The 26,749-nt window shown below is 41.1% G+C and overlaps 10 protein-coding genes across 11 annotated transcripts in view; 6 read left to right on the forward strand and 4 right to left on the reverse strand.

Moving 5' to 3' along the window:
- The window catches only part of LOC145699732 (GDP-L-fucose synthase-like), an 81,868-nt gene extending 77,959 nt beyond the window's left edge, over window positions 1-3,909 (reverse strand). Inside the window, exon 1 of the mRNA XM_081777002.1 lies at window positions 3,905-3,909. The gene's annotated coding sequence lies outside the window, so the exon portion shown is untranslated. The remainder of the gene's footprint in view (window positions 1-3,904) is intronic.
- On the forward strand, window positions 50-684 carry LOC145698156 (calcium and integrin-binding family member 2-like). Its single transcript, XM_081775359.1, is given in 4 exon segments — window positions 50-116; window positions 119-198; window positions 243-346; window positions 387-684. Coding segments are annotated over 4 exon segments (549 nt in total).
- Window positions 1,368-6,650, forward strand: LOC145699718 (uncharacterized). Its single transcript, XM_081776986.1, has 11 exons — window positions 1,368-1,654; window positions 2,168-2,268; window positions 2,341-3,204; window positions 3,254-3,382; window positions 3,427-3,501; window positions 3,548-3,713; window positions 4,679-4,798; window positions 4,987-5,354; window positions 5,495-5,712; window positions 5,806-6,011; window positions 6,174-6,650. The coding sequence occupies exons 2-11, from the start codon at window positions 2,212-2,214 to the stop codon at window positions 6,302-6,304; spliced, it is 2,334 nt and encodes a 777-aa protein (XP_081633112.1). The 5' UTR covers window positions 1,368-1,654; window positions 2,168-2,211; the 3' UTR covers window positions 6,305-6,650.
- A 1,303-nt stretch (window positions 6,651-7,953) lies between these two features.
- Window positions 7,954-10,857, forward strand: LOC145699110 (limbic system-associated membrane protein-like). Its single transcript, XM_081776356.1, has 7 exons — window positions 7,954-8,122; window positions 8,567-8,706; window positions 9,111-9,212; window positions 9,264-9,392; window positions 9,472-9,525; window positions 9,631-9,738; window positions 10,701-10,857. The coding sequence occupies exons 1-7, from the start codon at window positions 8,019-8,021 to the stop codon at window positions 10,820-10,822; spliced, it is 759 nt and encodes a 252-aa protein (XP_081632482.1). The 5' UTR covers window positions 7,954-8,018; the 3' UTR covers window positions 10,823-10,857.
- A 523-nt stretch (window positions 10,858-11,380) lies between these two features.
- LOC145696603 (limbic system-associated membrane protein-like) lies at window positions 11,381-16,422 on the forward strand. Of its 2 annotated transcripts, XR_014133817.1 has the most exons (9): window positions 11,381-12,739; window positions 13,191-14,112; window positions 14,531-14,632; window positions 14,684-14,812; window positions 14,892-14,945; window positions 15,040-15,147; window positions 15,534-15,672; window positions 15,714-16,066; window positions 16,110-16,422. XR_014133817.1 is itself a non-coding variant. In XM_081773672.1 (7 exons), the coding sequence occupies exons 2-7, from the start codon at window positions 14,067-14,069 to the stop codon at window positions 16,229-16,231; spliced, it is 561 nt and encodes a 186-aa protein (XP_081629798.1). In that variant the 5' UTR covers window positions 11,381-12,739; window positions 13,191-14,066; the 3' UTR covers window positions 16,232-16,422. The 2 variants fall into 2 exon arrangements, 1 of the variants encoding a protein (XP_081629798.1); XM_081773672.1 differs by lacking the exons at window positions 15,534-15,672; window positions 15,714-16,066.
- Window positions 16,423-16,773: 351 nt separating this feature from the next.
- Window positions 16,774-17,917, forward strand: LOC145697287 (uncharacterized). Its single transcript, XM_081774473.1, has 6 exons — window positions 16,774-17,044; window positions 17,088-17,365; window positions 17,408-17,485; window positions 17,527-17,664; window positions 17,703-17,760; window positions 17,806-17,917. The coding sequence occupies exons 1-6, from the start codon at window positions 16,819-16,821 to the stop codon at window positions 17,895-17,897; spliced, it is 870 nt and encodes a 289-aa protein (XP_081630599.1). The 5' UTR covers window positions 16,774-16,818; the 3' UTR covers window positions 17,898-17,917.
- A 43-nt stretch (window positions 17,918-17,960) lies between these two features.
- LOC145698158 (spermatogenesis-associated protein 17-like) lies at window positions 17,961-19,102 on the forward strand. The gene is made up of 3 exons (XM_081775360.1): window positions 17,961-18,323; window positions 18,366-18,824; window positions 18,865-19,102. The coding sequence occupies exons 1-3, from the start codon at window positions 17,961-17,963 to the stop codon at window positions 19,051-19,053; spliced, it is 1,011 nt and encodes a 336-aa protein (XP_081631486.1). The 3' UTR covers window positions 19,054-19,102.
- Window positions 19,103-19,176: 74 nt separating this feature from the next.
- On the reverse strand, window positions 19,177-20,595 carry LOC145698561 (uncharacterized). Its single transcript, XM_081775768.1, has 2 exons — window positions 20,401-20,595; window positions 19,177-20,359 (listed from the first exon to the last, which is right to left on the reverse strand). The coding sequence occupies exons 1-2, from the start codon at window positions 20,572-20,574 to the stop codon at window positions 19,580-19,582; spliced, it is 954 nt and encodes a 317-aa protein (XP_081631894.1). The 5' UTR covers window positions 20,575-20,595; the 3' UTR covers window positions 19,177-19,579.
- Window positions 20,596-20,618: 23 nt separating this feature from the next.
- On the reverse strand, window positions 20,619-22,745 carry LOC145698562 (uncharacterized). The gene is made up of 7 exons (XM_081775769.1): window positions 22,524-22,745; window positions 22,082-22,477; window positions 21,973-22,035; window positions 21,733-21,927; window positions 21,443-21,674; window positions 21,093-21,397; window positions 20,619-21,031 (listed from the first exon to the last, which is right to left on the reverse strand). Exons 1-7 carry the CDS (start codon window positions 22,735-22,737, stop codon window positions 20,955-20,957), a joined length of 1,482 nt encoding a protein of 493 aa, XP_081631895.1. The 5' UTR covers window positions 22,738-22,745; the 3' UTR covers window positions 20,619-20,954.
- Window positions 22,746-24,779: 2,034 nt separating this feature from the next.
- LOC145696054 (uncharacterized) lies at window positions 24,780-26,272 on the reverse strand. Its single transcript, XM_081773039.1, has 5 exons — window positions 26,148-26,272; window positions 25,904-26,088; window positions 25,527-25,861; window positions 25,256-25,482; window positions 24,780-25,210 (listed from the first exon to the last, which is right to left on the reverse strand). The coding sequence occupies exons 1-5, from the start codon at window positions 26,230-26,232 to the stop codon at window positions 25,011-25,013; spliced, it is 1,032 nt and encodes a 343-aa protein (XP_081629165.1). The 5' UTR covers window positions 26,233-26,272; the 3' UTR covers window positions 24,780-25,010.
- Between the last annotated feature and the right edge of the window lie 477 nt (window positions 26,273-26,749).

Below are 26,749 nucleotides of genomic sequence, written 5' to 3' on the forward strand. Positions count from 1 at the left end.
CTACCTCCCTCGCTTCGATTCGAAAAGAGATCAGTCTGAACCTGAAAAAATGGGAAATCAACAAGGAAGTTTTTCTCCTGAGCAAATCGAGCAATATCAAGATTGCACCTTTTTCACTAAAAAGAGATAACAAAGCTGCATGCACGTTTTCGAGAGCTTGATCCGGATACAATTCCGTGGAATATGCAAACCGAACAGGTTCCACATTAAATTTGAGTAATCTTGTAACTTGTTAATCTGAGGCAATGAATTTATCTCTTCCGCCCGATGTTGTGACAACAATGACAGAGTTGAGGGAGAATCCTTTTGCAGAGAGGATTTTGGAGGTTTTCAGCGAAGACTCCAGGTAACAACAAGATTTGCAGAAAGAAAAAAAGTCATTCTAGCGGGCACATCACTTTCAACAACTTCGTGGACATGTTCAACGTTTTCTCGGAACACGCTCCACGCGACTTGAAAGCATTTTACGCCTTTAAAATCTACGACATGGACAACGATGGGTATATCAGCATGGACGACCTCTACAATACCCTTCGTTGCCTAACCCGAGAAGAGCTGACCAAAGAAGAGATTAACCTCGTGGTTCAGAAAGTCCTTGAAGAGTCGGAAATGGACGACGATTGCCAAATCTCATTCATGGAGTTTGAGCACGTGATCTCAAGAGCGCCCGATTTCCTCAAGTAAAATAACATTCAATTGTTTCATTTTGTAATATCATGTTTTAAAGCACCTTCCACATCAGAATTTGAGGGCAAATAAAACAACATGACCTGCTCTGTGTGCAACAAAAATAAACTTAGTTCTATCCATGACCATGAACATTTAGAAATGAATATAAGCCATCAAAAAGGGCGACTTGCAGAGATTATAACATTATTTAATAACCATCATAAAGTTCATCAAACACTTTGGGCAATTTCCTATCTCAATAATCCACTTTGGCAGAAATAAGAAAAATCCTTACTCTTACATAGTATGTACTAGCAGACTTAGTTATCTTTCTTGCGGCAAAGCGACTTTCGCTTATCACGCTTCACGGGAATTCTCTTAAATAACACTCAACGAGCATAAGAGTTAACAAATGGCCTTCATCGTTATATGATCCACTTAGTAATAAGTTGTGATAATAACTTGTAATCCTTGGTTTTTTCCTCACGGCTGCGCCAAAAGTAACCCCTTGTGATGTAAGCAGGCAATTGATCCACCCATACTTTTATATGGCTACGAATAGGATGTAATTTTTCTTAGAAAAATTGCAATAAACACTGATTACTGCACTAAAATTAGTATGCAGGGCTTAGATCTCCCCGCGAGAGCTGTGTTTTTACGTTGACGCAACGAGTGAAAAAATGTAGCGCTGCTGAATGAAACGTATTTTGCTGCTGGTGGTGGAGGAAATCGAGCAGCGCCACCAATCAGCGCGAACGGCGGAGACTCGGCCAGGCGCGATTGGCGCAGTCCAGTACCAACCGCCCGGGGTACCGTCAGCGAAGCACTCATTCTCGCCATTCATAAAAGTATCTTCTTAAAAAGCATTCAATAAGCACTCAAAACACTGATTTATCTTTACGCAGAGACCCTGACAAGAGCATAGAGATTTTAGGAAGATTAGACAAGCGGGAAAAGATTCGAAAAGAAGATACAAAGAGCACTGGTAAGCCTGGTTTAGAAGATTGACCTGATTTCAAATTCTATAGAAATTTATTTGCCAAATACTGAATTAGATTGAAGATTTTGTTGGTTAAAATTTTCACGAAAATGATTAATATTTTGTACGGAACCTTAAAATACCTTGGTACGAAGCATGATAATGTTTTCAAATCAAACAGACAAACTTTAAATTGTCCTAAGTAAATCGACCATCCATTTTTTAGACATTTCATTGAAGAATTCTTTCGTAAAATAAAGTTAAACATGTTCAAATATCCGAATTATTCTGGAATTCGAAAAATGCGTCAAATTAGAATTACACTTTGTCTCACATCGCAAAAAATTTCGATGCACTGGAGGAGCGAGAGACTTCATCCTCTTTAAACTTTATTATTTTTAAAAGTATCCGGTCTTAAATAAGCCCATTCGAGTTTCTTCTCGCGCCGGGCCAAGTGGAAGGCGGTGCGTTGGTTTATTTAAAATCTCACCTTTTAAATATTTATGCCGAATTTTTAAGATAAAACTCACGCGAGGGTGAATGAGCCGTGACAGATTACGATTATGAGGTCCAAATTTTATATATTCACGTTATGCGGCCTTGCAGGCGTTTATACACAGGTTGAGTTCCAAATAGAAAACAAAATTATCAGTAGTTTATTTCTGAAACCAAAAAACTGAACTCTGAAAAAGTCAACAAATGTCAATCCGCCTGGGATGTGCGCAGGCTACATCAACAAATACACACATTCTGACCAATGTGTCTACAGTTTTACCGTCCCGAAGCGGGATGTCAACGATTGCAAAGGGCTAGAAGACACTGTAAATAATATGAACGAAAGAACAAACGCCCTGGAGTTGGAAGTTGCCGAATTAAAGAAAATCATCGAAATTATCAAAGACAACATGGATGCAAATCGAATGATCGGACAAATGCAGCAGCAACAGGCCACGTGGGAAGAAAATGACAGGATTATCAGAGAGGAGAACGCGATGAAATCAGCGCAGCTTACTGAAATGGAAATTAATTTACGAGAAGTCCAAAATAACCTCGAACGCGCGAATGCTGATCTAGCTGCATTGAAATCAGAAGCGACTCCGCTCGAGGAGGAACTTCTCAAGTCCAGATCGCAAACTCAACAATTCCGAAACGAGCTTGTTATTATGACGCAAAAGTACACCGACCAACTCAGTTTGGTGGACGAAATGATGAGTGCGAAGAACTGTTCGGAAATCAACAAGAATTTGCCCTCGTGCGATGCGATTCGACTCTGGGGCTTCAAAAAGTCAGGCTACATGATGATCGATCCTGACGGAGAAGATGGTAATCCCCCCTTTCAAGTTTACTGTGACATGGACAGCATCCCCGGCAGAGGAATCACCCACGTGCATCATTCCAACCAAGGAATCGGCGTGGATGTTCAAGGGTGCGAAGAAGCCGGATGCTTTTCCCACGAGCTCAATTACCAAGGAGTCTCTATGTCGCAAATGGAATCGCTTATTGATATCCACACTGCTTGCGAACAATCGCTCAGATACGACTGTCTCGATTCCAAGGTACAAAATCAAGTTAAATGCTACATGTAGTTACATAGTTTAATTCAAGATTATGCGAGACAGAACCGCTTGGTGGGTATCCCGCGATGGACGGCGGCAGAACTCTTGGGGAGGGGCACCCATCGGCTCAGGCAAATGCGCTTGTGGCCTAACGAACACCTGCGTTGACCCTAATTACGTGAGTGATTCTTAATTTTTATTGCTTTATATCAATTTTGTTAGTATTGTAACTGCGACGCTGACGACGAAAAGTGGCACAATGATGAGGGTCTTATTTATGAAAAGGATCTCCTTCCGGTAAAATTTTTTTAGAGTTTTAACTTGACTAAATTTCGGAATTCAGATAAAGGAAGTGCGTTATGGTGACGTTACTACTGATAAAGGCGAGAAGGGCAAATCGCTCGTTGGCGCGCTTGTCTGCAAGTGGGATAAAACGATGGCAGTCACATCGTGTCAAGCACTAGCGAGAGATGGTGTTAGGGAATCTGGACATTACATGATTGATCCTGGTAAGTGTTGACTAATCAGTACTAATTCGCAAAAAGAGAGTTCGAAATTGGGGGCGGATAGCGTAGTTAGTCGTGCGTACGCAATCTCTGGTGAATCTCGCGGGCGTGAGTTCGAATCCTTCTGACGAGGGGATTCTTTGAACCTAACGCCTACGTTGGCATCGCAGCTAGTCGGTTTCCCGAGGGTTAACCACAGTTTGTGCGACTATCGAGGACTTGTGTTTCCTCGAACAATTGGTAGATGTAAAGTCAATTCGTCACGAAGAGCCAATGCGTTCCCGGCGCATGAGCTCCCAGAGTACACAATTAACCTTGTCACCAAAAAGAACTCCAAAATGACGAAAGGCTGCACGAGCCCTGAGGTTTCTCCCTGCCCCTAGTCGGCTTCGAGACGTCGAAGTTAGATCACCAGATTGGGAGTTTTTGTAAAACTTGTATCGTCAATTTCTCGAGACGCAAAAAAATCCCTGCCTCTTCCCTGTTTTCAGTAAATTTTTCTTTGAACAGAATCTAGAAAGATAATATTTCCAGAAAAGAAGGCGCATCCGTGGGAGCGGATAGCGTAGTTAGTCGTGCGTACGCTGTCTCTGGTGAATCTCGCGGGCGCGAGTTCGAATCCTTCTTCCGAGGGGATTCTTCTCTTCGCCCACGGTGGCATCGCACCTCGCGAACGGGTGGTGGTTGGGTTGCCTACATAAAATGTAGGCATTGACAGGACTTGTGTAGGGAGGAGTGTCCATTGGTTGATGTAAAGACAATCCTTCACGAAGAGCCAAAGGACCACTCCTGCACAAAGTACCGAGTCTCGCGGATAACCTTGTCACCAAAAGAACCCTAAATTGACGAAAGGCTGCGCGGGCCCTGAGGTTCCTCTCTGCTCCTAGTCGGCATCGTGTCCTCGATGTTAGATCACCAGAATGAGAGTTTTTTCGATTTACGATTATCAAACTAAGCCTTTGCTTCAGATGGACCACATGGAGTAGAACCGCCACAAAAAGTATTCTGTGACTTCTCAAATGGAATCATGCCCATCGACGATTCCGTTGATCCAACTACCGTCGTTGAAGGTGGTGGACTTCTTCCTCGTAAGTAAAAATCAAAAATTCGTTGACTCGAATGCCAAACTAAGCAAGTTTAATTTTAAGCTGATTACTTGACAACGCACTGACATATCAAATTTTGCCATTATGCTTGATTTTGAAATGCGCTCAAGTTTATTTGATTCATCTCATAAGAATCAGTTTTTATTTCTATACATTCAAAATATTTTTAGCTGCGCCTGTGCCAAGCAATGTTGGTCCTCGCCGTACTTGGGAATTCAACGATTGCGGAGCCAGTGGTCGCTTTGGACCCACTGAATCAATGTGCAAAACGGTTTATGACGAGGACTATCCCGGTTTCTTCGTCAAGAGTGGCATGCAATTCTTCTACGCGCCAAAAACGGGGAGATACAGAATTACTGCGACCGCACCTGGTGGATTGGCTGCCAAGAAAGGCGCCGGAAAGGGTGCTTCTATGTCGGCCATTTTCAAATTGGAAGAGGAAACTGAGCTGAGAATTATCGTCGGTCAGAAAGGATCAATCTCGCCCAATAGGGAGTTCTTTGGCGGAAGTGGCGGAACCTTTGTTGTCAAATTCGCGGTGAGTATTTGGTCAGACCGAACTATAAACAAAAGTTCGAAATAATCCCATTCTAGTCGATAGAAAGTGCAGGTCTAATGATATTCAAATGATATTTGTCGCTTGCAAACTTGAACTTTGAAATAACCTTCTGTTTATAGTCCTGGGTTCATGAAGCACTTGTTGTCGCTGGCGGTGGTGGCAGTGCCGGAGCTAAGGATTCATCACCGAATCCTGAAGTGACTGACGCCAACCTCAAGCGTCAAGGAAAGGATGCGTCAAAGACTGGCGCCTCTTTTGGCTTGGGAGGTGCAGAAGGTCAGGGTGGTCTACGTGGAAATCGCGCCATGGGTACTAATACGCCTGGTGGTGGTGCTGGGTAAGTGATCGTTTCCAAAATATGTCTCAATATTCATCGAGTAGACGTTTGAAAAACAGAAAAACTTTGACTGTCTTTACACTGATTTTTCAGTATGATGGGCAACGGTCAACCATCAGGCGATTCCCGCTGGGGAACTCCCGAGCCAGCTATATCCTTCACGAACAACGGGGAAGGAAACGAAGCCCCAGGAGTCGGTGGCACCTTCTTCGACGCTTCCGGTGAAGAGATCGACGGTGGTTTCGGCGGCGGTGGATCAGGCGCGCGCTGGGCAGCAGGTGGCGCTGGTGGATATTCAGGTTTGTGAACTGACTGAAGTGAAAGGTCGTCTCGCCGCATTGTCGGTGTCAAAGAATTCAAAATAGTGACTTGGTCACTTTTTCCAGCTCATTCGCGCACACTAAGCGCTAATAATTCGAAAAAAACAGAATAAAGAATACGAATTTACCAATTATTTTCAGGTGGTGGAGGAGGCCCTGACGAGGGCGTCTCCGGCGGAGGTGGAAGTTACATCAATGACGAAGGCGAAAGTCCTAAGTCTGAAGTCACCAACGAAGGCCTTGGCTCTGTCGTTATCGAGCTCTTGAGCTAGCCTTCACCTTTAGCAATTTTAACGTCAAAATCTAATTGTGTACAAACTTCAACAAAACTCAAAAATGTCAAAATCTTCTCAATTTGCTCAAAATGCTCACCTCAAAAATGCACCAATTGTAAAAAACGGTTCCAGAAACAGACACTTTTATTTTTACTTGTTTATTCGCTCATTTTGTTTTCCCGAAAATACTTATTTATAGAAAACAAAAAGAGTCCCTCATTGCAGTCCTATTTCATACTGAATCCTGAAAATACTATTTAAATATGCAGAAATCGTTATTTAAAAAATTTCTTATTGAATAAATGCAAATAAAAAGATTCTCGTCGTTGATTTCAATTTTTCAAAGAGCAAATAAGCTGTTTAATTTTGAGGGATTGTCCGAAAATGCCAAAATAGGTCACCTGGGATCAGCTCCAGCTACTTAGCACCAGCTGTTTTCGTTATCCCAAAAAGAGCTACGTTGGATTCCGATGTTGGCAACTTCCCATGTCTTTATCTTGCATTTAGTCGAATAGACAAGTTTCTACTTTGACCGATAGACACTGTTATCGAAACTCAATTAAGTTTATGAAGCCGGCGAGTGTAGCCGGGATTAGCGCGACAAGAGCCAGGGAGGAAAAATTAGGTAGAACTGTCTAGTAGATTCGAGGTCGTCCAAACATAACCACAGCGTTTTTTAAAAGAAGAGAACATCCATCTAGTTGAAGGAGGAAAGACATCAAAGCTTGTCTTTTAATTCTGATTAAAAATATTCTTCGCGGCGGAACAGATGGCAACAACAAAACCAGGCCATCACCAGCTCGTTATTAATTATTTTAGGCGACACGAATTGCTTTCCAATAAGGGCGAGTACGCGAGCGCGTTTTCCCAATCGTGAAATTTGTCAATTTTGAGCGCTACCGTATTGATTCCTAATCAGCAGCATGTTCTTTGAAGAATGAAAGCCATAGCAATTGTGATGATGGCTTAATTTATTAATCTTTGCTATGTTTGCAGCTTTCAGATTTTTAAAAGGAAGATGTTATCGTCTTTTTAAGATTATTCAAAGGGCCTTTAGAAATATCAACTCTGAATTTTAAATGAAAAGTCTTTTCACTCAGAATACACTCAAAACTGACCTCAAAGTTCAATTTGCTTGCCCGAAGTCATGATTTAGTAGTCATTGCAATAACTCCTTCCAAATGCTACCAAAGCTTTGAACTTTGGTGAAAATATACTTTGCTGCGGAAAAATATTGGTATATCTGACAAACTGTGTCATTCAACTGTCAACCTAAGTTCAGAGCAAAGTTTCAAGCCCAATCTTTCTCCAAGAAACATCTCGATGAAATCGAAATTGTTTTGCATCAGAGTAGAAAGCAAAGAAGCCATGCTTTTATCAATTATTTGTTAAACATCAATGCTAATTTTATTGCCGCAACTTGAACGAAAATGAAACATAATCATTTAAAGTCGTCCTTGCTGGATAATAGACTTAGCTACAATAAGAAAAACATCGTTTGTCCACAAAATGAAGGCGTAATTGTCGTTTTGGTTTATTATGTCCTGCCCCAAGGGGTGAAAAGCTGAAATTCGCGCTGGCACGCCACCTTTACTTTTAGGCTGCGGCGCAACCCCGTCCGCGTCAATTACGCCTGGTGACTTTTTCCAAACGATAGAATCACTCGGCTCTTATCAACGTAAACTGCCATAGAATTTTTCAAAGGACAAAAATGAAGTTTGCAAAGATAGCAACGCTACAGATACTGCTTGTAAATGCACAAGAGAAGAAACCACAGGAGAAAATCATCAGTCGAGGTGGAGATGTTCGTCTCAGGTTAGCTAAAGATGATCAGGAATCTTGACTCAAAAGTGTTTGTGGCACTGAATCGCAAGTTGATTTACTCATCTTCAAATTGTATTGAGGATTAAAATTAACCCGAAACAGGGGATTTGGCTCCTTAGGGTGCAATAAAAGATTTGTGCTCCTGTAATTGAGGTTGGATTAATTGAAAAAGGTTACCCATAATTTAATTCCATGCCGATTCGCGATTATTCCCTGTAGATCCCTTTCAATACTGTATGGAAAATACAGTTTTCCTTACATTTGCATCAAAATGATGGCCAGTCAATGACCCGTGAAATATCGTTGAATAGTGATAATCCGCATACTGAGATGATACAATACTGACATAGAAACACACTGTAAAAGATATTAGTAAGGACATTTATCAGATCATCTACGAACTTTCTCCAAGCAAGGTTTCATCTTGTATTCTAGCTGCAAAGTCAACACAACGGATTCAATCGTCTGGATAAACAGCAAAGCTGGTGCAAGTGGGGAGCTTTCCATACCTCGCGCCGTTTCTATTGGCATGGAGCAACTCATGGACCTCGGCAAAGTCTCCTTCACTAGTGGAGGTAAATGCAGCATTATATTTCTGTAATTAGAAGTTAACTCTTTACGGACGACGCCAGTGCCAATTTTAGTGAATAATTGATTGACTATAACCTTAACTCAATATTCTGAGATTAGGTTTTTGCCCCTGGCGATCAGCCAGGTGCAATCGCCGAGAGCCATCGGGCGATCTCGCTTGACCTGTATACTTATGTCAGCTTACACCATCTAAATTAATTACAATACTCATATTCTGCAGGCATAAATAATGAACTAACGTCGCGTTTACGTCGCTTTTCTGGCAGTGGAGTATAAATAGTTGAGCACGGATACTCTTGTATCGATCAAACTGGCAATGATAATATATAAAACTAGACATTAGGAGTAATTGACTGAAAAGTCACAAGATGAGTTGAAATGTTTTAAGATTATTCTCTGACGATCCAAAATGTTGATGATGATAAACAAGGACTCTGGAACTGTCAGCAAGCGGGTCGAATAGTCGCGTCTTACAATCTCATTGTCGATGGTAAATATTCAAATGAATGCTTCCAAATCCATTTAACACCGTCTTTCCCAGTGCCACCTGAAATTGAAATGGTGTCATCCTCGCCCGTCGAAGTAGGTGAAGATTCGACGTTGATCTGTCAGGCATCTGGGCGACCCCGACCGAAGATTTACTGGACACGAAAGGGAGGAGAAACTATAGGTATGTTGAATCAATGCGTAGAGTTATAGAAAATAAACAATTTGCGTGGAATCAGAGTTATTGATTTTGGATTATTCAGACGGAGCCAAAACGATCGAACTTGCTGATGCAGATGGAGTTCAGCGATCCCAAGGTACATCTACATGTCTTTAATCCCTTCCATTACAATGCAATTATTCCGACCCCGTTTATAAAGAAACCAACAATAGTACCTCATAGTATCTCATTTTGATTTCAGGAACTTTGGTGGTTCAAAATGTGACAAAATCGATGATTGCGGAAATTTCCTGCAACGCACAAAGCCGCGCTACCACGGCCACCCAAACGACAGATGTGAACGTGAAATGTAAGCGCGATTTGATTTTTGACTGATCATTAGCTTGGAACACACAGACACAAACGAATAGAGGCACAGATGCTCGTTAACGATAATTGTTTTGTATTTTGTCCCGAAATCATCATTTCCCTTGAGTGCGCTAATCACAATTACATGAGCGCGTGTTCGTGATTTGTTTTGTGCCTTTGGGTTGAAATGATGTTCTCGGGGTCAAGATACGCTCTCATGCATGCTAGTTCATCATCACAATGTGTCATTTACATTTCCATCTTCAATGAATTTCTATTCATTTACGCATGATCAACATTTCAATAAAAATTTTGAGCAATAATTAATGCTAGGCTCAAGGTTTTTCCCTCGCATGATTTTAAACAAAGATTTTAAAAATTGTATAGCTGCCCCCGTGGTGATAACAGAGGAGGGTTTGGGGATGACGAAGCGAAGGTATGCCAAAGTAGGCAGTGCCACCCAAGTCTCCTGCATCGTACAAGGATTTCCTATTCCTACTGTACGATGGTGGCTCGATGAGCGATTGTAAGTTGCTCACAAGAGATAGGTTTTATTAATGATCATAGCTTGCGGATTGATGAGATCGAGGACGAGCGCATAAAGTTATGTACGAATGTCAGGGATGACGCCAAGTATGGCCGCATTATAATTTACACGATATGGAAGTGTTCATCAATTTTTAAACTCATTTTTAGTCCAAAAATGTCACTCTTGCTTTCTCGCCTTGCTCTTTAACGACAACGATACAGTAATAATGCAATAGCTCTAAGTACCATCGATGCAAGTCAAGAGCTTGAGTAAAAATCATTTTTGAGCACTGTAAAAGCAATAAAAGAAGTGAAAGATGCCGACTTCGGCGTATACAAGTGTGAACCTTCTAATGAACTTGGATCCGACCATTTCAAAGCAGTCCTTGCCCGTAACAAGGCAAAATTTTAGATACAATTTAACACTCATCCTAGGCCTTCCGAAAACCACGAACGAAGCTCAAACTCAAGCACGCAAATCGGGCCAAAATGGAGCCTCTACTCGATCTGTGAATTTGCTAACGCTTGGATTCCTGCTTGCGTATCTCCTTATTTAAGAAAAAATACTGCTTTTCCGAAACAAAATCAGCCACGTTACCTCCACTTATTTGTACAGAATCTCAAAATTACATTCACTTTTGATAATTTAGTAGAACACATGTGACACATGTATTTACATCCCTTTTTCAAGACTAAAATTGACAAGTTGCAATCCACCCCTTGCCGAGGCTCGCTTGGCGTCCAAGTTCTTGCTGTAATGAATAAAATATTTCAAAAAAAAACCTGGGTGTTGATTTTGATTAAAACAAGAGAGAGATCACAAGGATTGTAGGATTGAAGGCATCATGTGGCTTATCATAAGGCAGCCTTTTTGTTTAATAGACAATAACAAGTACTGGAATTTAGTATCTGCAAAGTCCAATTCATATCCTGATCAAACAAGGCAGTTGATTGAGCATCATGACTCATGATTCATGAGTCTACTAAGCATATGATTTTTATTTGCTTCTTGTTGAAAACGCATAGCAAATGTTGTCTAGTCACCGTGCAAATAGTGCCATGCCGTTGAAATTCAAATAGAACGTGCGTCCAGAACGAAAATTTCAATAACACACTAAATTTTAAATATGCGTTTTGTAAGAGAGGTCGGAGAACTGCTTGATGCCATCAAGGACAAGATCGATGGTGGAGCTGAAGGGCTCCTTGGCGATGCTGGAGATGCAGTAGCAGATGCTTTCGGCAATGTTGGAGAGAGTATCGATAAAGCTGTCGGCGGTGCTGTTGACAACGCTGGTGATGCATTCGAGGTCGTCCAAACATAACCACAGCGTTTTTTAAAAGAAGAGAACATCCATCTAGTTGAAGGAGGAAAGACATCAAAGCTTGTCTTTTAATTCTGATTAAAAATATTCTTCGCGGCGGAACAGATGGCAACAACAAAACCAGGCCATCACCAGCTCGTTATTAATTATTTTAGGCGACACGAATTGCTTTCCAATAAGGGCGAGTACGCGAGCGCGTTTTCCCAATCGTGAAATTTGTCAATTTTGAGCGCTACCGTATTGATTCCTAATCAGCAGCATGTTCTTTGAAGAATGAAAGCCATAGCAATTGTGATGATGGCTTAATTTATTAATCTTTGCTATGTTTGCAGCTTTCAGATTTTTAAAAGGAAGATGTTATCGTCTTTTTAAGATTATTCAAAGGGCCTTTAGAAATATCAACTCTGAATTTTAAATGAAAAGTCTTTTCACTCAGAATACACTCAAAACTGACCTCAAAGTTCAATTTGCTTGCCCGAAGTCATGATTTAGTAGTCATTGCAATAACTCCTTCCAAATGCTACCAAAGCTTTGAACTTTGGTGAAAATATACTTTGCTGCGGAAAAATATTGGTATATCTGACAAACTGTGTCATTCAACTGTCAACCTAAGTTCAGGTCAAAGTTTCAAGCCCAATCTTTCTCCAAGAAACATCTCGATGAAATCGAAATTGTTTTGCATCAGAGTAGAAAGCAAAGAAGCCATGCTTTTATCAATTATTTGTTAAACATCAATGCTAATTTTATTCCCGCAACTTGAACGAAAATGAAACATAATCATTTAAAGTCGTCCTTGCTGGATAATAGACTTAGCTACAATAAGAAAAACACCGTTTGTCCACAAGATGAAGGCGTAATTGTCGTTTTGGTTTTATAATGTCCTGCCCCAAGGGGTGAAAAGCTGAAATTCGCGCTGGCACGCCACCTTTACTTTTAGGCTGCGGCGCAACCCCGTCCGCTTCAATTACGCCTGGTGACTTTTTCCAAACGATAGAATCACTCGGCTCTTATCAACGTAAACTGCCATAGAATTTTTCAAAGGACAAAAATGAAGTTTGCAAAGATAGCAACGCTACAGATACTGCTTGTAAATGCACAAGAGAAGAAACCACAGGAGAAAATCATCAGTCGAGGTGGAGATGTTCGTCTCAGGTAAGCTAACGATAATCAGGAATCTTAACTCAAAAGTGTTTGTGGCACTGAGAAAGCCAGTTAAATCGCAAGTTGATTTACATCCTCAAATTGTATTGAGGATTAAAATCAACCCGAAACAGGGGAGTTGGCTCCTTAGGGTGCAATAAAAGATTTGTGCTCCTGTAATTGAGGTTGGATTAATTGAAAAAGGTTACCCGTAATTTAATTCCATGCCGATTCGCGATTATTCCCTGTAGATCCCTCTCAATACTGTATGGAAAATCTAGTTTTGTATTTGCATCAAAATGATGGCCATTCAATGACCCGTGAAATATCGTTGAATAGTGATAATCCGCATACTGAGATGATACAATACTGACATAGAAACACACTGTAAAAGATATTAGTAAGGACATTTGTCAGATCATCTACGAACTTTCTCCAAGCAAGGTTTCATCTTGTATTCTAGCTGCAAAGTCAACACAACGGACTCAATCGTCTGGATAAACAGCAAAACTGGTGCAAGTGGAGAGCTTTCCATACCTCGCGCCCAGGGATCTAATTTTTTTCGCGAAAATCGCAATTTGCGAATATTTTGCGATTGCGATGCGAAATTTCGCAGAAAATTCGCAATCGCAAAAACTTTTTTGATCGAATCGCAATCGCATCGCAATCGCAACTCAGTTTTCGCAAATAATTCGCAAATTGCGATTTTTTTTGCGAATTTCGGTCTTGTCAAAGTGCTCCCTTGTTATTCTGACATGAGTTTTCTTTGACTCAGAGCCTATGTTCTGTGTTCTTAAGGCTTAATTGAAAGCCTGACCTCAAAAAATTTTCGTAAATTCTATGAAAAGTTACTTTTTTCGCTAAAATTTCGCAAATAGCGACGAAATCGCAATTCGCGAAAAATTCGCAATTTGCGACAAAAATCGGGGGCGCTCGGTTAGAATACCAAAAATTTTTGGTATTTGAATACCAAAAATTGGTATTTGAATACCAAAATTGGTATTTGAATACCAATTTTTTCTAGCGGAAACAATTTTTTTCCCTGAAAAACATGTAAATCACCTCTAGAGCTTCCTAAAAAACAGGCGCGGAGCGCACACTCAAATTTTTTGGCGGGCGAAATTAGTATTCTTTGGCGAATTTGGTATTTGAATACCAAAATTGGTATTTGAATACCAAAAATTGGTATTTGAATACCAATTGGTATTCTAACCGAGCGTCTCCCACAAAAATCGCAATCGCATCGCAATTTCCGGAGTATTTTGCGTCGCAATCGCATCGCAATCGCAATTGATTTTCGGCAAAAATTAAGATCCCTGCTCGCGCCGTTTCTATTGGCATGGAACAACTCATGGACCTCGGCAAAGTCTCCTTCACTAGTGGAGGTATATGCCGCATTCTATTTCTGTAATTAGAAGTTAACTCTTTACGGACGACGCCAGTGCCAATTTTAGTGAATAATTGATTGACTATAACCTTAACTCAATATTCTGAGATTAGGTTTTTGCCCCTGGCGATCAGGCAGGTGCAATCGCCGAGAGCCATCGGGCGATCTCGCTTGACCTGTAACTGTAAAATACTTATGTCAGCTTACGCCATCTAAATTAATTAAAATACTCATAGTCTGCAGGCATAAATAATGAACTAACGTCGAGTTTACGTCGATTTTCTGGCAGTGGAGTATAAATAGTTGAGCAAGGATACTCTCTAATCGATCAAACTGGCTATAAGATGATAGTATATAAAACCAAACATAAGGAGTAATTGACTGAAAAATCACAAGATGAATTGAAATATTTTAAGATTATTCTCTGACGATCCAGAATGTTGATGATGATAAACAAGGACTCTGGAACTGTCAGCAAGCGGGTCGAATAGTCGCGTCTTACAATCTCATTGTCGATGGTAAATATTCAAATGAATGCTTCCAAATCCATTTAACACCGTCTTTCCCAGTGCCACCTGAAATTGAAATGGTGTCATCCTCGCCCGTCGAAGTAGGTGAAGATTCGACGTTGATCTGTCAGGCATCTGGACGACCCCGACCGAAGATTTACTGGACACGAAAGGGAGGAGAAACTATAGGTATGTTGAATCAATGCTAAGACTTATAGAAAATAAACAATTTGCGCGGAATCAGAGTTATTGATTTTGGATTATTCAGACGGAGCCAAAACGATCGAACTTGCTGATGCAGATGGAGTTCAGCGATCCCAAGGTACATCTACATGTCTTTAATCCCTTCCATTACAATGCAATTATACCGACCCGTCCATAAAGAAACCAAAAATAGTATCTTATTTTGCTTTCAGGAACTTTGGTGGTTCAAAATGTGACAAAATCGATGATTGCGGAAATTTCCTGCAACGCACAAAGCCGCGCTACCACCGCCACCCAAACGACAGATGTGAACGTGAAATGTAAGCGCGATTCGATTTTTGACTACTCATTAGCTTGGAACACACACACAAACGAGAGTAGAGGCACAGATGCTCGTTAACGATAATTGTTTTGTATTTTGTCCCGAAATCATCATTTCCCATGAGTGCGCTAATCACAATTACATGAGCGCGTTTTCGTGATTTGTTTTGTGCCTTTAGGTTCAAATGATGTTCTCGGGGTCAAGATACACGCTCATGCATGCTAGTTCATCATCACAATATGTCATTTACATTTCCATCCTCAATGAATTTCTATTCATTTTCGCATGATCAACTTTTTAGTAAAAATTTTGAGCAATAATTAATGCTAGGCTCAAGATTTTTCCTCGCATGATTTTAAACAATGATTTTTAAAAATTGTATAGCTGCCCCCGTGGTGATAACAGAGGAGGGTTTGGGGATGACGAAGCGAAGGTATGCCAAAGTAGGCAGTGCCACCCAAGTCTCCTGCATCGTACAAGGCTTTCCTATTCCTACTGTACGATGGTGGCTCGATGAGCGATTGTAAGTTGCTCACAAGAGATAGGTTTTATTAATGATCATAGCTTGCGGATTGATGAGATCGAGGACGAGCGCATAAAGTTATGTACGAATGTCAGGGATGACGCCAAGTATGGCCGCATTATAATTTACACGATATGGAAGTGTTCATCAATTTTTAAACTCATTTTTAGTCCAAAAATGTCACTCTTGCTTTCTCGTCTTGCATTTTAACGACAACGATACAGTAATAATGCAATAACTCTAAGTACCATCGATGCAAGTCAAGAGCTTGAGTAAAAATCATTTTTGAGCACTGTAAAAGCAATAAAAGAAGTGAAAGATGCCGACTTCGGTGTATACAAGTGTGAACCTTCTAATGAACTTGGATCCGACCATTTCAAAGCGGTCCTTGCCCGTAAAAAGGCAAAATTTTAGATACAATTTAACACTCATCCTAGGCCTTCCGAAAACCACGAACGAAGCTCAAACTCAAGCACGCAAATCGGGCCAAAATGGAGCCTCTACTCAATCTGTCAATTTGCTAACGCTTGGATTCCTGCTTGCGTATCTCCTTATTTAAGAAAAAAAAACTGCTTTTCCGAAACAAAATCAGCCACGTTACCTCCACTTATTTGTACAGCGTCTCAAAATTACATTCATTTTTGATAATTTAGTAGAACACATGTGACACATGTATTTACATCCCTTTTTCAAGACTAAAATAGACAAGTTGCAATCCACCACTTGCCGAGGCTCCCTTGGCGTCCAAGTTCTTGCTGTAATGAATAAAATATTTCAAAAAAAAAACCTGGGTGTTGATTTTGATAAAACAAGAGAGAGATATTGAGATCTTGATCTTGAGAGATTTTGATAAAAGAGGGATTGTAGAATTGAAGGCATCATGTGGCTTATCATAAAGCAGCCTTGTTTGTGTTCCAGTACAATAAGTACTGGAATTTAGTTTCTGCAAAGTCCCATTCATATACTGATCGAACAAGGCAGTTGATTAAGCATCATGAGTCTACTTAGCATATGATTTTTATTTGCTTCTTGTTGAAAACGCATGGCAAATGTTGTCTAGTCACCGTGCAAATAGTGCCATGCCGTTGAAATTCAAATAGAACGTGCGTCCAGAACGAAAATTTCAATAACACACTAATTTTAAATATGCGCTTCGCAAGAGAGGTCGGAGAACTACTCGATGCCATCAAGGACAAGATCGATGGTGGAGCTGAAGGGCTCCTTGGCGATGCTGGAGATGCAGTAGCAGATGCTTTCGGCAATGTTGGAGAGAGCATCGATAAAGCTGTCGGCGGTGCTGTTGACAACGCTGGTGATGCCGTTGCAAGTGCTTTTGGCAATGCTGGAGATGTTCTTGGAGACTCATTTGAAGGTAGTATTTACGTTTTATATTTTAAGACTACCTATTCTTATAGACATGCAAGACGTAGCTGGCGATATGGTCAAAGACATTAAAAATGCGTTTCAGCAGAAACTCAACGAATTAGATGACAAATTTGAGGATTTGGCCGACAATATCAACTTCGGAGGTTGTTCTAATCTTCATCCGTCCAATGACTTCCCGGTAATGGAGTGGGCCGCTTGGACGATGGTCTTTCTTCCGCTCATTTCGATCATCATCAACTGCATCTTTACGAGAAAGCAGACCAGCAAAGAAGATGATGGCGAAACATCGCCAGTCCAAAGCAAATCGGCAAAAATAAGACAAATTTATCATTTTTTTATTGTTATTTAGGTTCACTCCTCATCTGTTGGACTTGTAGGCATTCTCTCGATGATTGCTGGAACTCTCTTCCTTATCTTCTACTACAATGTATGTTCTGGATACTGATAAGGTTTATAGATTATTTTTAGTTCAAAAACTGTAACGAAGCTACTTTCGGAACATGCTGGAATCAAACTATGCTAAAATGGCACGTTGGAATGACCCTTGCTGTTGTTGTTGCCGGAGCCATCTGCTCGACATTGATCACGATTGTTATGATCATGCTCGTAAGTTGAAACAAGCCCTACAAAAATGATTTTTTTAGGTCTGCCAAGGTGGTGGATGCATGCAGGCAATTTGCTTTCACATCTTCCTTCAATTCCGTAAGAAAAATTTACACAATTGTTTTCCAATAAAAACGATCATAGAAATCACACTTATCTTTGCCGCTCCTGTTGTTGCTGTTGCCTACGGATGGGACTACACTTTCGGAAGCTGCGAAATTTTGAATTTATTGTAAATAAAGTGTCTCTAGAACCGAAGTGTTGTTCATCTCAATAATTGACAGACTGCTCAGTTTAAAATGAGCCATTATCTATCCCAAAAGGATGATTTTGATATAATCGACCACATTTACAGACTTGGTCAAGATGCTGAGAAGCAAAGATTCAAGGAATATGTCTCGGCGACGAGAATGCAAAAATGGTGGCGCGGACGCGCAGCCCGACTGAAAATCAAAAACGTGGTCGAGGCTGCGTCTACTGTCAGCCGATTTCTGGGCACAATCAAAGCGAAAAAGATTCTGATGCGATGTATAAAAAAGACAGTTCTGGAAGATCAGCGAAAATACTTTGACAGCAAGATTGTTAAATTTCAAGCTTTATGGCGAGGATACGCGAGTCGGAAGAACATATTCTGGTATTATCAGTGGAAACGTGACCTTGCGGTAAGTCGAACGTTCAGATTTTACAGCTAACAAATATTAAAGAATCTTGAAGTCATGAACGAAATCACCTTGCGAAATCTGGAGCAGTATCAAATCCGTAAAAAGCTTGATGAACTCGAAGAAAATGAACAAAAAAGAGTCGAAAAACGTGAATCCGCCAAAAAGCGATCTAACTACGAGCCTATCAATTATCTCACGTGTTCTTCGACAAAAATAGTAGACACCAGCAATGTTATTCACAAGAAAAAGCGCTGCGAAATTATCCCTACCTGCATGATAAACGTATTCGAGGAGAAAGAAAAGAAACCGCCCGTTCAACTGAAACCGATAAAAGCACGTGGTAGACCAAAAGGGCCATTTAGAAGTGAGGAAGCCGTCACAATGCAGAAGACACGAGCACCCAGTCCGACTTTGAGAGTAGCAACACCCTTTGACCTTCAGGATGAAAGCAAACGATTCGAAAAGAAAATTAAATGGATAAACAGAATTCAAGATCCGATGGTAAGCAACAAAAAGTTTCCTTACTTATCTCTACTTTCAGAAATTCGCAACAATGTCAAAAGCATCATATGAACGAACTCTGTGGGGCCTAACGCCGTACAATCCACGTGACCTGACAAGCTGCAATTTACGCGAGGAATACGAAGACCCCTTCCGACCAAAGTTCAGATCCCAAGTTCCTAACATACCGATCTTTGACCGACTGGGTCGATCCTATGATGAAAGATAAACGTCGTATCTATTAGACGCTTTTATGTAAATAAATTATTTAATCCATTGCCGAACAAGAACTTGATTGCCGCGAGTGTACCCGAGGAAATCAAGGAAGAAAATTTTCCATATTTTTCAAAGTTTTATTAGATAATTGAGGAAGCCGCAGAAGATAAAGATTTTTACAAACTTATAAATTGACAAATTTCTATCGAACTTTAGACAAAACGGTCTACTCCATGAGTTTGAGGTGATCAAGTTTTGCGATAGCCAGTAAATATTTAAAGATAGATTCAGTATTTGAGATGTCTGCCCCTTATTTGCAATTAGGCAAATGATGAATTATATTTAAAAACAATAGGATGAAATTTACAATGTAAATTTTACATTAAAATGAGATACTTTGATTGAAATAAGAAACAAGGAAAAATAAGGAGATAAAGGAAAAAGTATTTACTTTTAATGAATTTTAATGAAAGAGAAAGCTGGAGAATCCTAAAAATATGAAAAGATAGAAGAGATAAATACTTTTAAAAGAATAGGACTCAGTTCATGACATGAAATTTAAAATCATCATCATCGGACACTGGTTCTTGTTTAGTTTCAGTTTTAATCGACTGATCATCGTAGATCTTGCATTCGATGGTCTCCGTCTCTTCTTTTACTTCTAATTTTGTTTCTTCTTTGACACTTTCGTGAACCACGATGGTTAACGAGGTGTCATCGTTGATTTCCGGATCGTCGTTCAGGAGAGAGCTCTTTCGTGGCTGCACGGGATCAATGATTGGAATCTTGGTTCTGCCGGTTAGCTTGTCGGTGTATTCCAGGCCTTGTGGAAGTTCGGAGATTTTCGCGAGGTCGATTCTGTCCTGTAGTTGATTTTCAAGGTAGTCGTTGTTGTTGACTTGGTATGCGGTAAGTTCGACAAATTCTTCCGCCGGCCCGCGCGTCATTTCTTCGTGAATTCGGAGTCGTTTAGCATCTTGGTGGTATTCTAACCTATCGACGCGTTTTTGGTTTTTGTTGAATTGCGGGACCGTCAGTGTTCCCTTGATCCTCTTGTCATCCCCATCCACTGGTCGTGGGTAGAGATCGTATTCGCTCACATTCAAAGCATTGACTTTCTTTGGATTGCAAGTGTGGATGTGCTTGTAGGGATTGAAGTGAACATATTTGAAATCGGCGAGATTGAAGTCGTTGGGATTGTTCTTCAAAAATTCGTAGTAGGACTTTGGATCAAGGGGCGGGCCACTGAAAGATTCCGGAAAGACGATCCCGATTGCGGAGAGGCATTTTTTCTGGATGCAGCGGAGAATGCAAGAGTTCTGAGAAAATAATTAGGGGCCGGTAGTAATAAATTAATTACCTTAGATTTCGATGTTGATTTGACTCTCAGCGTCGTTATGTACAGTTCTCCTTCGATTTCCAAATGAAAATGTATCGCACCGTGTTTAGATACACCGACGGCGTACATGTTCGGATGTTTCTGAGTGCCAGTATTTCTTTTCGGGATTCTCGCTAGAATTTCCTCCGAATTCATGATTTCCAACGCAATCTGAAATAACTGGTTTGAAAGATCGGGGCTTTCATAGAGAAGATTAGTCATACTTTCTTTAGGAACAAGTTCCCTCAAGAAAAATAAAGTTGAATCAGTAAGCCATCAGAGAGTTCTGTAAAAATAGCCAGGCCTTCTGATTTCATATACACTTATGATTTACGTTAAATGAATGTGCGTGTATTAACAAAACGATACAGAGAATCTCTTATTTTACGACATCATTAGCCGTAACGAATACTTTGAATTGTTAAAATACTCAAGAAGATAAATGAAAATTGCCATTTATGAGAAGATGATGGCAGTATAACTGGAGCTTTAAAAAAAGAAAGGAAATGTCAGCGATAAAAGACTTAATAAGAGACTTAGTAAGTCATCGGCTCCTGGAATTTTCGAGGATTGGAGCGTGCTGGCATGAAATTTCCTCGAGGAGCCCCTCGACCTCGGCTATTTCAGGTGTCCATTTTGTTTCAAAAGTTTTTTTTTCTTGGGCAATCAAACACCATTCCTGCTACTTCCTCTGAAATGTCCACTGCCTCGTCCACGCGCTCCGGGCACAGTTCCCCGCGCCGAGTATCCCCCTCGACCTCTAGTTGGTGCAGTTCCGGTTCGTCGATTAGGCATCATCGGCTCGTAGTGCGGGTTTCCATCGTTAGGAATTGTTCGTGTTACTCCAACGGGCTCTGAAGCAGCCATTTTCTTTCTGGCGTATTCAGACTCGAATTTTTCCGGTTCAGGCATGTAGTCAGGTTCATTGGGGACAGAAACGCGGATCCCATCGCCAGTTGCTCGAGCTTCTCGGGTGTCGCTTAAATTATTCCTTGAAACTGGTCGGAAATAAACAATTTCATACTTATCTTTCATAGCTGCTCGTTCCTCTTCGAGAGCTTTGTTCATTTTATTGCGCGCTGTGACCAGCTTGGCCTTCGTTTCTGCTTTCTCTCTCGTGAGTCTTTTCTGTTTCGATTCGTCAGCTCTCTTTTCATCTCTGTAATCTCTGATGGACCGGCGCGTACTGATCAGCTTCCTTTCATTATCTCGCTTCTCTTTGGTGTATCTCACGGCCGCTTCAAGATCATTGTCGACTAAAAGTTTTAAAGTTAAAGAAAACTTACGATTTCTATTTTTTATCTCTCGACTCACTGTTTCTTTTCATTCTAGAGATGTCCTGGCGAACAGATCTGTATTTAGACTGCGTTTCATTTTTCTTTTTGCGTTTTTCGCTGATCGTCTTGTCCATTTCTTCAATCTTCTTCATCAGCGCCGCAAGCTCGTCATTTTTATCCTCGTTGGTGAGATCGATGAGCGTTTTTCGTCGAGTAGGGTCGTTGTCTTGCACTGAAGATTCATTTTATAGACGGATATTGATTCAAAAAAGCTTACCGCAAATGTCCACAATATTCCCGCAGAGTTCGCCATTCAGTTTGCTGTGGAGAGTTTGGGCGTCTACGAGACATAAGAATTATAATCCAAATCGACCAAGAGGAATTACCTTTTGATGATTCACAAGATAGCAAAATCGCCGTCTCGTTTTTATTCTTCGCGAATTTGATGCCACAGCGAATTCCAAATTTTCGAATAGCACGTGCCGCCGTTTTTGGTTCAAGATCGTTTCTGACTTTTGTGATCCAAAGGATCTTCATATTTTCGTCAATTTCCATCTCCTCGCTCTCGTGATGGATATCTTCAGAAAAATCGAGCTCATCAAGGTTAACTTCGTCTTCATTCATTTGGAGATTATCACATTGGCTGTCTGCGTCCTCGCAAGATTCATAATCAGCGATTCTTGCCAAGGGTTCGTCGTCGTCATTGTGAATTTCTTGGACTTCATTGTCCTCTGCGTCCATGGCAGCAGATACTTGTTCGTTTTCTTCGACAATAGACAGTTCTGATATATTTCATAATATGAAAATACCGTAAGAATATATTATTACCTGGTTCGGAATTAGAAAATTCATCAGAAGATTGTTTTCGCTGGGGGACATCAGCAGCAGCAAAATCGTAGGTATCGGGATCAAAGTCATTGTCTTCGATCCAGTCGGATAATCTTTGGAGAAGTTCAGCTTTCTTGCCCTCCGTACTTTCGTGTCGGGCAGCAAGTGCTTCACGGATTTCTGCTACTTTGAGATCAGTCAACAATTTCACCATCACAAAATCCTTCTAAAAAGTTCAGATTAAAAATAAGGATTATCGTTGCTTAAAGTTTTAATTGAAGAGACACTGGCTATGAGCTTGACTAGGCTCTTTTTGAGTGCTGCAGAAAGCGGGAGATGCAGGATAACTGTCAGAGATATCAAACGAGTGCTGAGTCGATTCTGTAATTGAAAAAGGGCAGCTATCTTCGATTTCCATCGTAAGGTTTTTATTCGGATCTTCATCCTCGTTTGACTCAACTGGAGTCGGCGAGATAATTTCCAGGGGCGGACTGGACGGTGGTGTTTCTTCCAATGCTAACGAAGGTATTCGTGGGGGGCTTTCTTCGTCTTCTAACCATGGCTGTTGATTTCGAGTCCTTTGGTTTTACCCGGCATTTTTTGCCGGGCAACCCACAGATTTTTCTACGGGTTACTCGCGCGGAGACCCGTGCGAGTAAATCGAGTAAATGGGTAAAGGATAATCGCGAGCTACTCGCGAAAATTTCGACTAGAAAGAAGAAAATTTGCTCGTCTGATTGGCTCTCGAAAAAGGGTTGCGGGTAATCGCGAGCTACTCGGCGGAAAGGAGAAAACAGGTAGCGCGGGTAGCCCGTGAAAAGACTCTCCGTGCGAGTAACCCGCTGTAAAATCTGCGGGTTGCCCGGAAAAAAAGGCCGGGTAAAACCAAAGGACTCAAAATCAACAGCCATGCTTCTAACGGCAAATCTTCCATCGTATATTCAGCGATTGGAATCGTAGTTTGAGATGCTTCTGCAGACCAGCTTGGCTCCTCATTGAAATCTGAATAAGAGCTCACAAGATTTTGAAGAAACGACGATTATACCTCCAGTGACAACAATTTTGTATCGCCCGAGAAAGATTCGAATGGTCTTTGGGTTGATTTCCTTGGGAATATTGAAGCGTTTTTTCCAAAGCTGTTTCTGTGAATAATCCATGCACTTTATGATCACGGCCTCCTCGAATGTACCGCAGGAAATGTGCAACTCGCCAGCATCTTCAGTGAAATCAAGCATTTGCGTCCAGTGCTGATTTAGCCGCAGTTTTGTGTAGCTACGGATGATTGGAAGATCCTCTGTGAAAAAGCTGATCCTGTAAAAATGTTTTACAAATGATATCAAGAAAACCTTTCCTTGTCTCCATGGATTGTGTTTGATCAACCAGTTTGCCTCCCCAATCCTTTGCATCCCCGAAAAGCCCTGCTTCTCCGAAATCAACTTCCATGGTTTTTCTCTTTTCAATTTGATATTTGAAATGCTTTTTTCAAAAATCAATCCGCTATTACAGCTCGTTCATTTCCTGCCGATAACGTGAGATTATCAAAATTCCTCTTCCTTTCAATCAGTTAGGTCGCGAGAAACGCGTTCTCGAACGCGTTGATTGAGGATTCAATGATGCGGCTTTTCCGCTAATCTAGAGATCTGAGGAAAGAAGGTGTGAAGACTCAAACTGGGTCACACTGGGAGCGCTCCTGAAATTTCAACCGCTGCTAAAAATAGAAAATGCAGGAGAGCGCCACCAGTTTTGATGGCTCTAGGCGAAGCTCTGGGGGAGATATAAGCATGCCCAGCGGGGAATGTCTCATTTATATCGTTATTAATCAAAAGAACAATTTACCCTCTTTTATCATGAACAGCGATGCGTGTGAGAAGACCGGATTCGAGTTCCTCAAGACGGCGGGATCGTTTATTCTCGAGCTCACCGACCTCACTGCGAAGAAAAGCGCCGAAAAAAAACCTTTCGGCAGAAAATGGATGACAAGTTATGAAAAACTGGATGCGCTGCTCGATGAAGTAAAGAACCTTGTGATTCTGCTTCCAGGAGACAGCTTTCAAGACTGGGATTTCACCGGGAATCTTGAGACAAATAAGATCGAGATCCACACTATCGAGGGAAAACACAATCGGAGAATTTTCTTCAGACAGATTGATGAAGTTGTTACTGCCGAAATTGCTGTAAACTTTGATGAGGAACACATTTCTGTTGACTTCTACGACTATTTTTTGTAAATAAATTCAAATAAACGAGAATCGAGTTTTGAAACTATCATTTTATTTGAATAAGGCCTGAAAGCAGAGTAGCAAGTTGCGGGAATACGCATCTTCTTGGGATAAATGTAATTGATGAAAGAAAATTGTCATGAAAGAGAAGAAGCTAGAATTATTTTTTAGTTCACAGAAAAAGTGGTTAGGCGTGTAATGAAAAACAGGATCCTCCTGCGCTTCTGGGCGAAGAAAAAGAACTACAGTTGATTCGAGGTGAGGGTGTTTAGACGATTGGGAAAGACGCGCAAGTAGCAATGCCGCACATGTTCTCTCCTCGTTTGATTTTGAAGAAGCCTTCATCTCCCCACTCGGCGCCCCAAGAATTCTTGACGATGTAGTAAGGGGTATTACACTTTTTGCACGTTCCATAGCCGACAGCGAGGACGGCGTGGTTCACATCGGTTGGCCCGGATCCGCATGTGTCTGAAACAGTAAGATTAGCAAGAATGAGTCGAGTTTTTTTTTAACCTGATTGGTAAACGCCTTCTTTGTAAAATCGGAAACCATCGACGACCTCGAACACGACGGAAACTGGATTAAAATAAGCAAGAGCAATGGTCAGTTGATCCTCGTCCGTTTCAGTAATGTTGAAAACTTCTCGAACAGTTCCAGCAGTTTTGGTCGGGTCGAACTCGCAGAGACCTTCTTCGGCATGATACGCGTAGTCTTTTTCTTCTTCCAAACCTCCGATGTAGCTAAATAATGAAGTTAAATAGGGATAGTATCGTGATTATCCTACTGGATATATTCGAAGGCGTGGGAAGGCAAACCACCGTTGCAACCATGATTGTCGAAATCTTGAGCACAGTCGACCAACTGCTGCTCGGACAAGTTGAATGCCTGGTTGTGGTGAATTAAATGGGCAGATTCCAGACAACCAGTGGTGGAAAATGTCCAACAGGACCCGCAGTGGCCTTGGTTTTTGACTGGAGAAACTCCACCGTGCTCTCGCCAGTCGAAGTTTTCAGGAAGGGAGAGGACGTCGATGTCAAGATGTCGGGTGGAGGTGGCGGAGCAGTCTTGGTTTACCATCAGATATTGGGACTGGAATTCCGCGAAGGAAAGATCAGCATCCTATATTTTTGATTTAAATATATTGTGATGAGATGGTCTTACGAAGTTCAATCCCATTTTCCAAGTAACATCTTCGCGCTGATTATGCTGCATAATCATTTCATAGTTCTTGCTAAACGTCTGCGCCCTCAATCTTCTTTCCTCCGCAGTTTTATACTTCTTCGCGAAGTCATTTTCGTATTTTCGAAAAGCGCGAAGGTTGGCCACGTCGACCCCGAGCTTGGCAGCTGAAAAATGAGTTCTAACTTGGTGCTTTCGCCTGTCAAAGAGGGCGAATTCAACTCACCTTCAGCAAAATCATTTTGCATTTGGAAGAAGTTGGAGCTGACGCGGGCCATCGCCCCGGCCGCCAAAATCGCAAAAAGTTTCATTTTCTCCTTCGATTATCTAAAAAGCAATGGATAATCTCTTGAATATTATTTACATATTATTGTATTGCACACAAGAAAATAACTGTCTCTTTTCAATTTAAGTTAGTCTTCAACGAAGCAGGAAGATTTTTGATAATTGCTTTGCTGAACTCAGCGGCTTCCAACGACGTCTGTCTCAGCTCCTCTCGGACTCGGGCCGCTTCGGTTTTGTTTTTCACTTTTTCAAGGATCGCCTCCGTTGATTTATCGATTTCTTAATAAAAAAGTTTCGATTGACTATTCCGTAATAATGAGCTTAATCACTGATTTCAGCGATAGGAGTCCTTTGTTTACTGATGCTTACGGCAATTTTGTTGAATATAGTCGAATAAAACGTCACTAATGCATGTTTTTTCGATGTCATCCATCACAACACCCATGGAGGGTCTGGCAGGAAGGGTTGGCCGCGCATCAAACTTGATCCCTTTCGACGACATCGATTTTATCCGTCTAAAAAACAAGAAAAAGCCGGGGAAAA

The sequence above is a fragment of the Oikopleura dioica genome, chromosome 2 (genome assembly GCF_907165135.1).
Source record: "Oikopleura dioica chromosome 2, OKI2018_I68_1.0, whole genome shotgun sequence".
Taxonomy (NCBI): domain Eukaryota; kingdom Metazoa; phylum Chordata; class Appendicularia; order Copelata; family Oikopleuridae; genus Oikopleura; species Oikopleura dioica.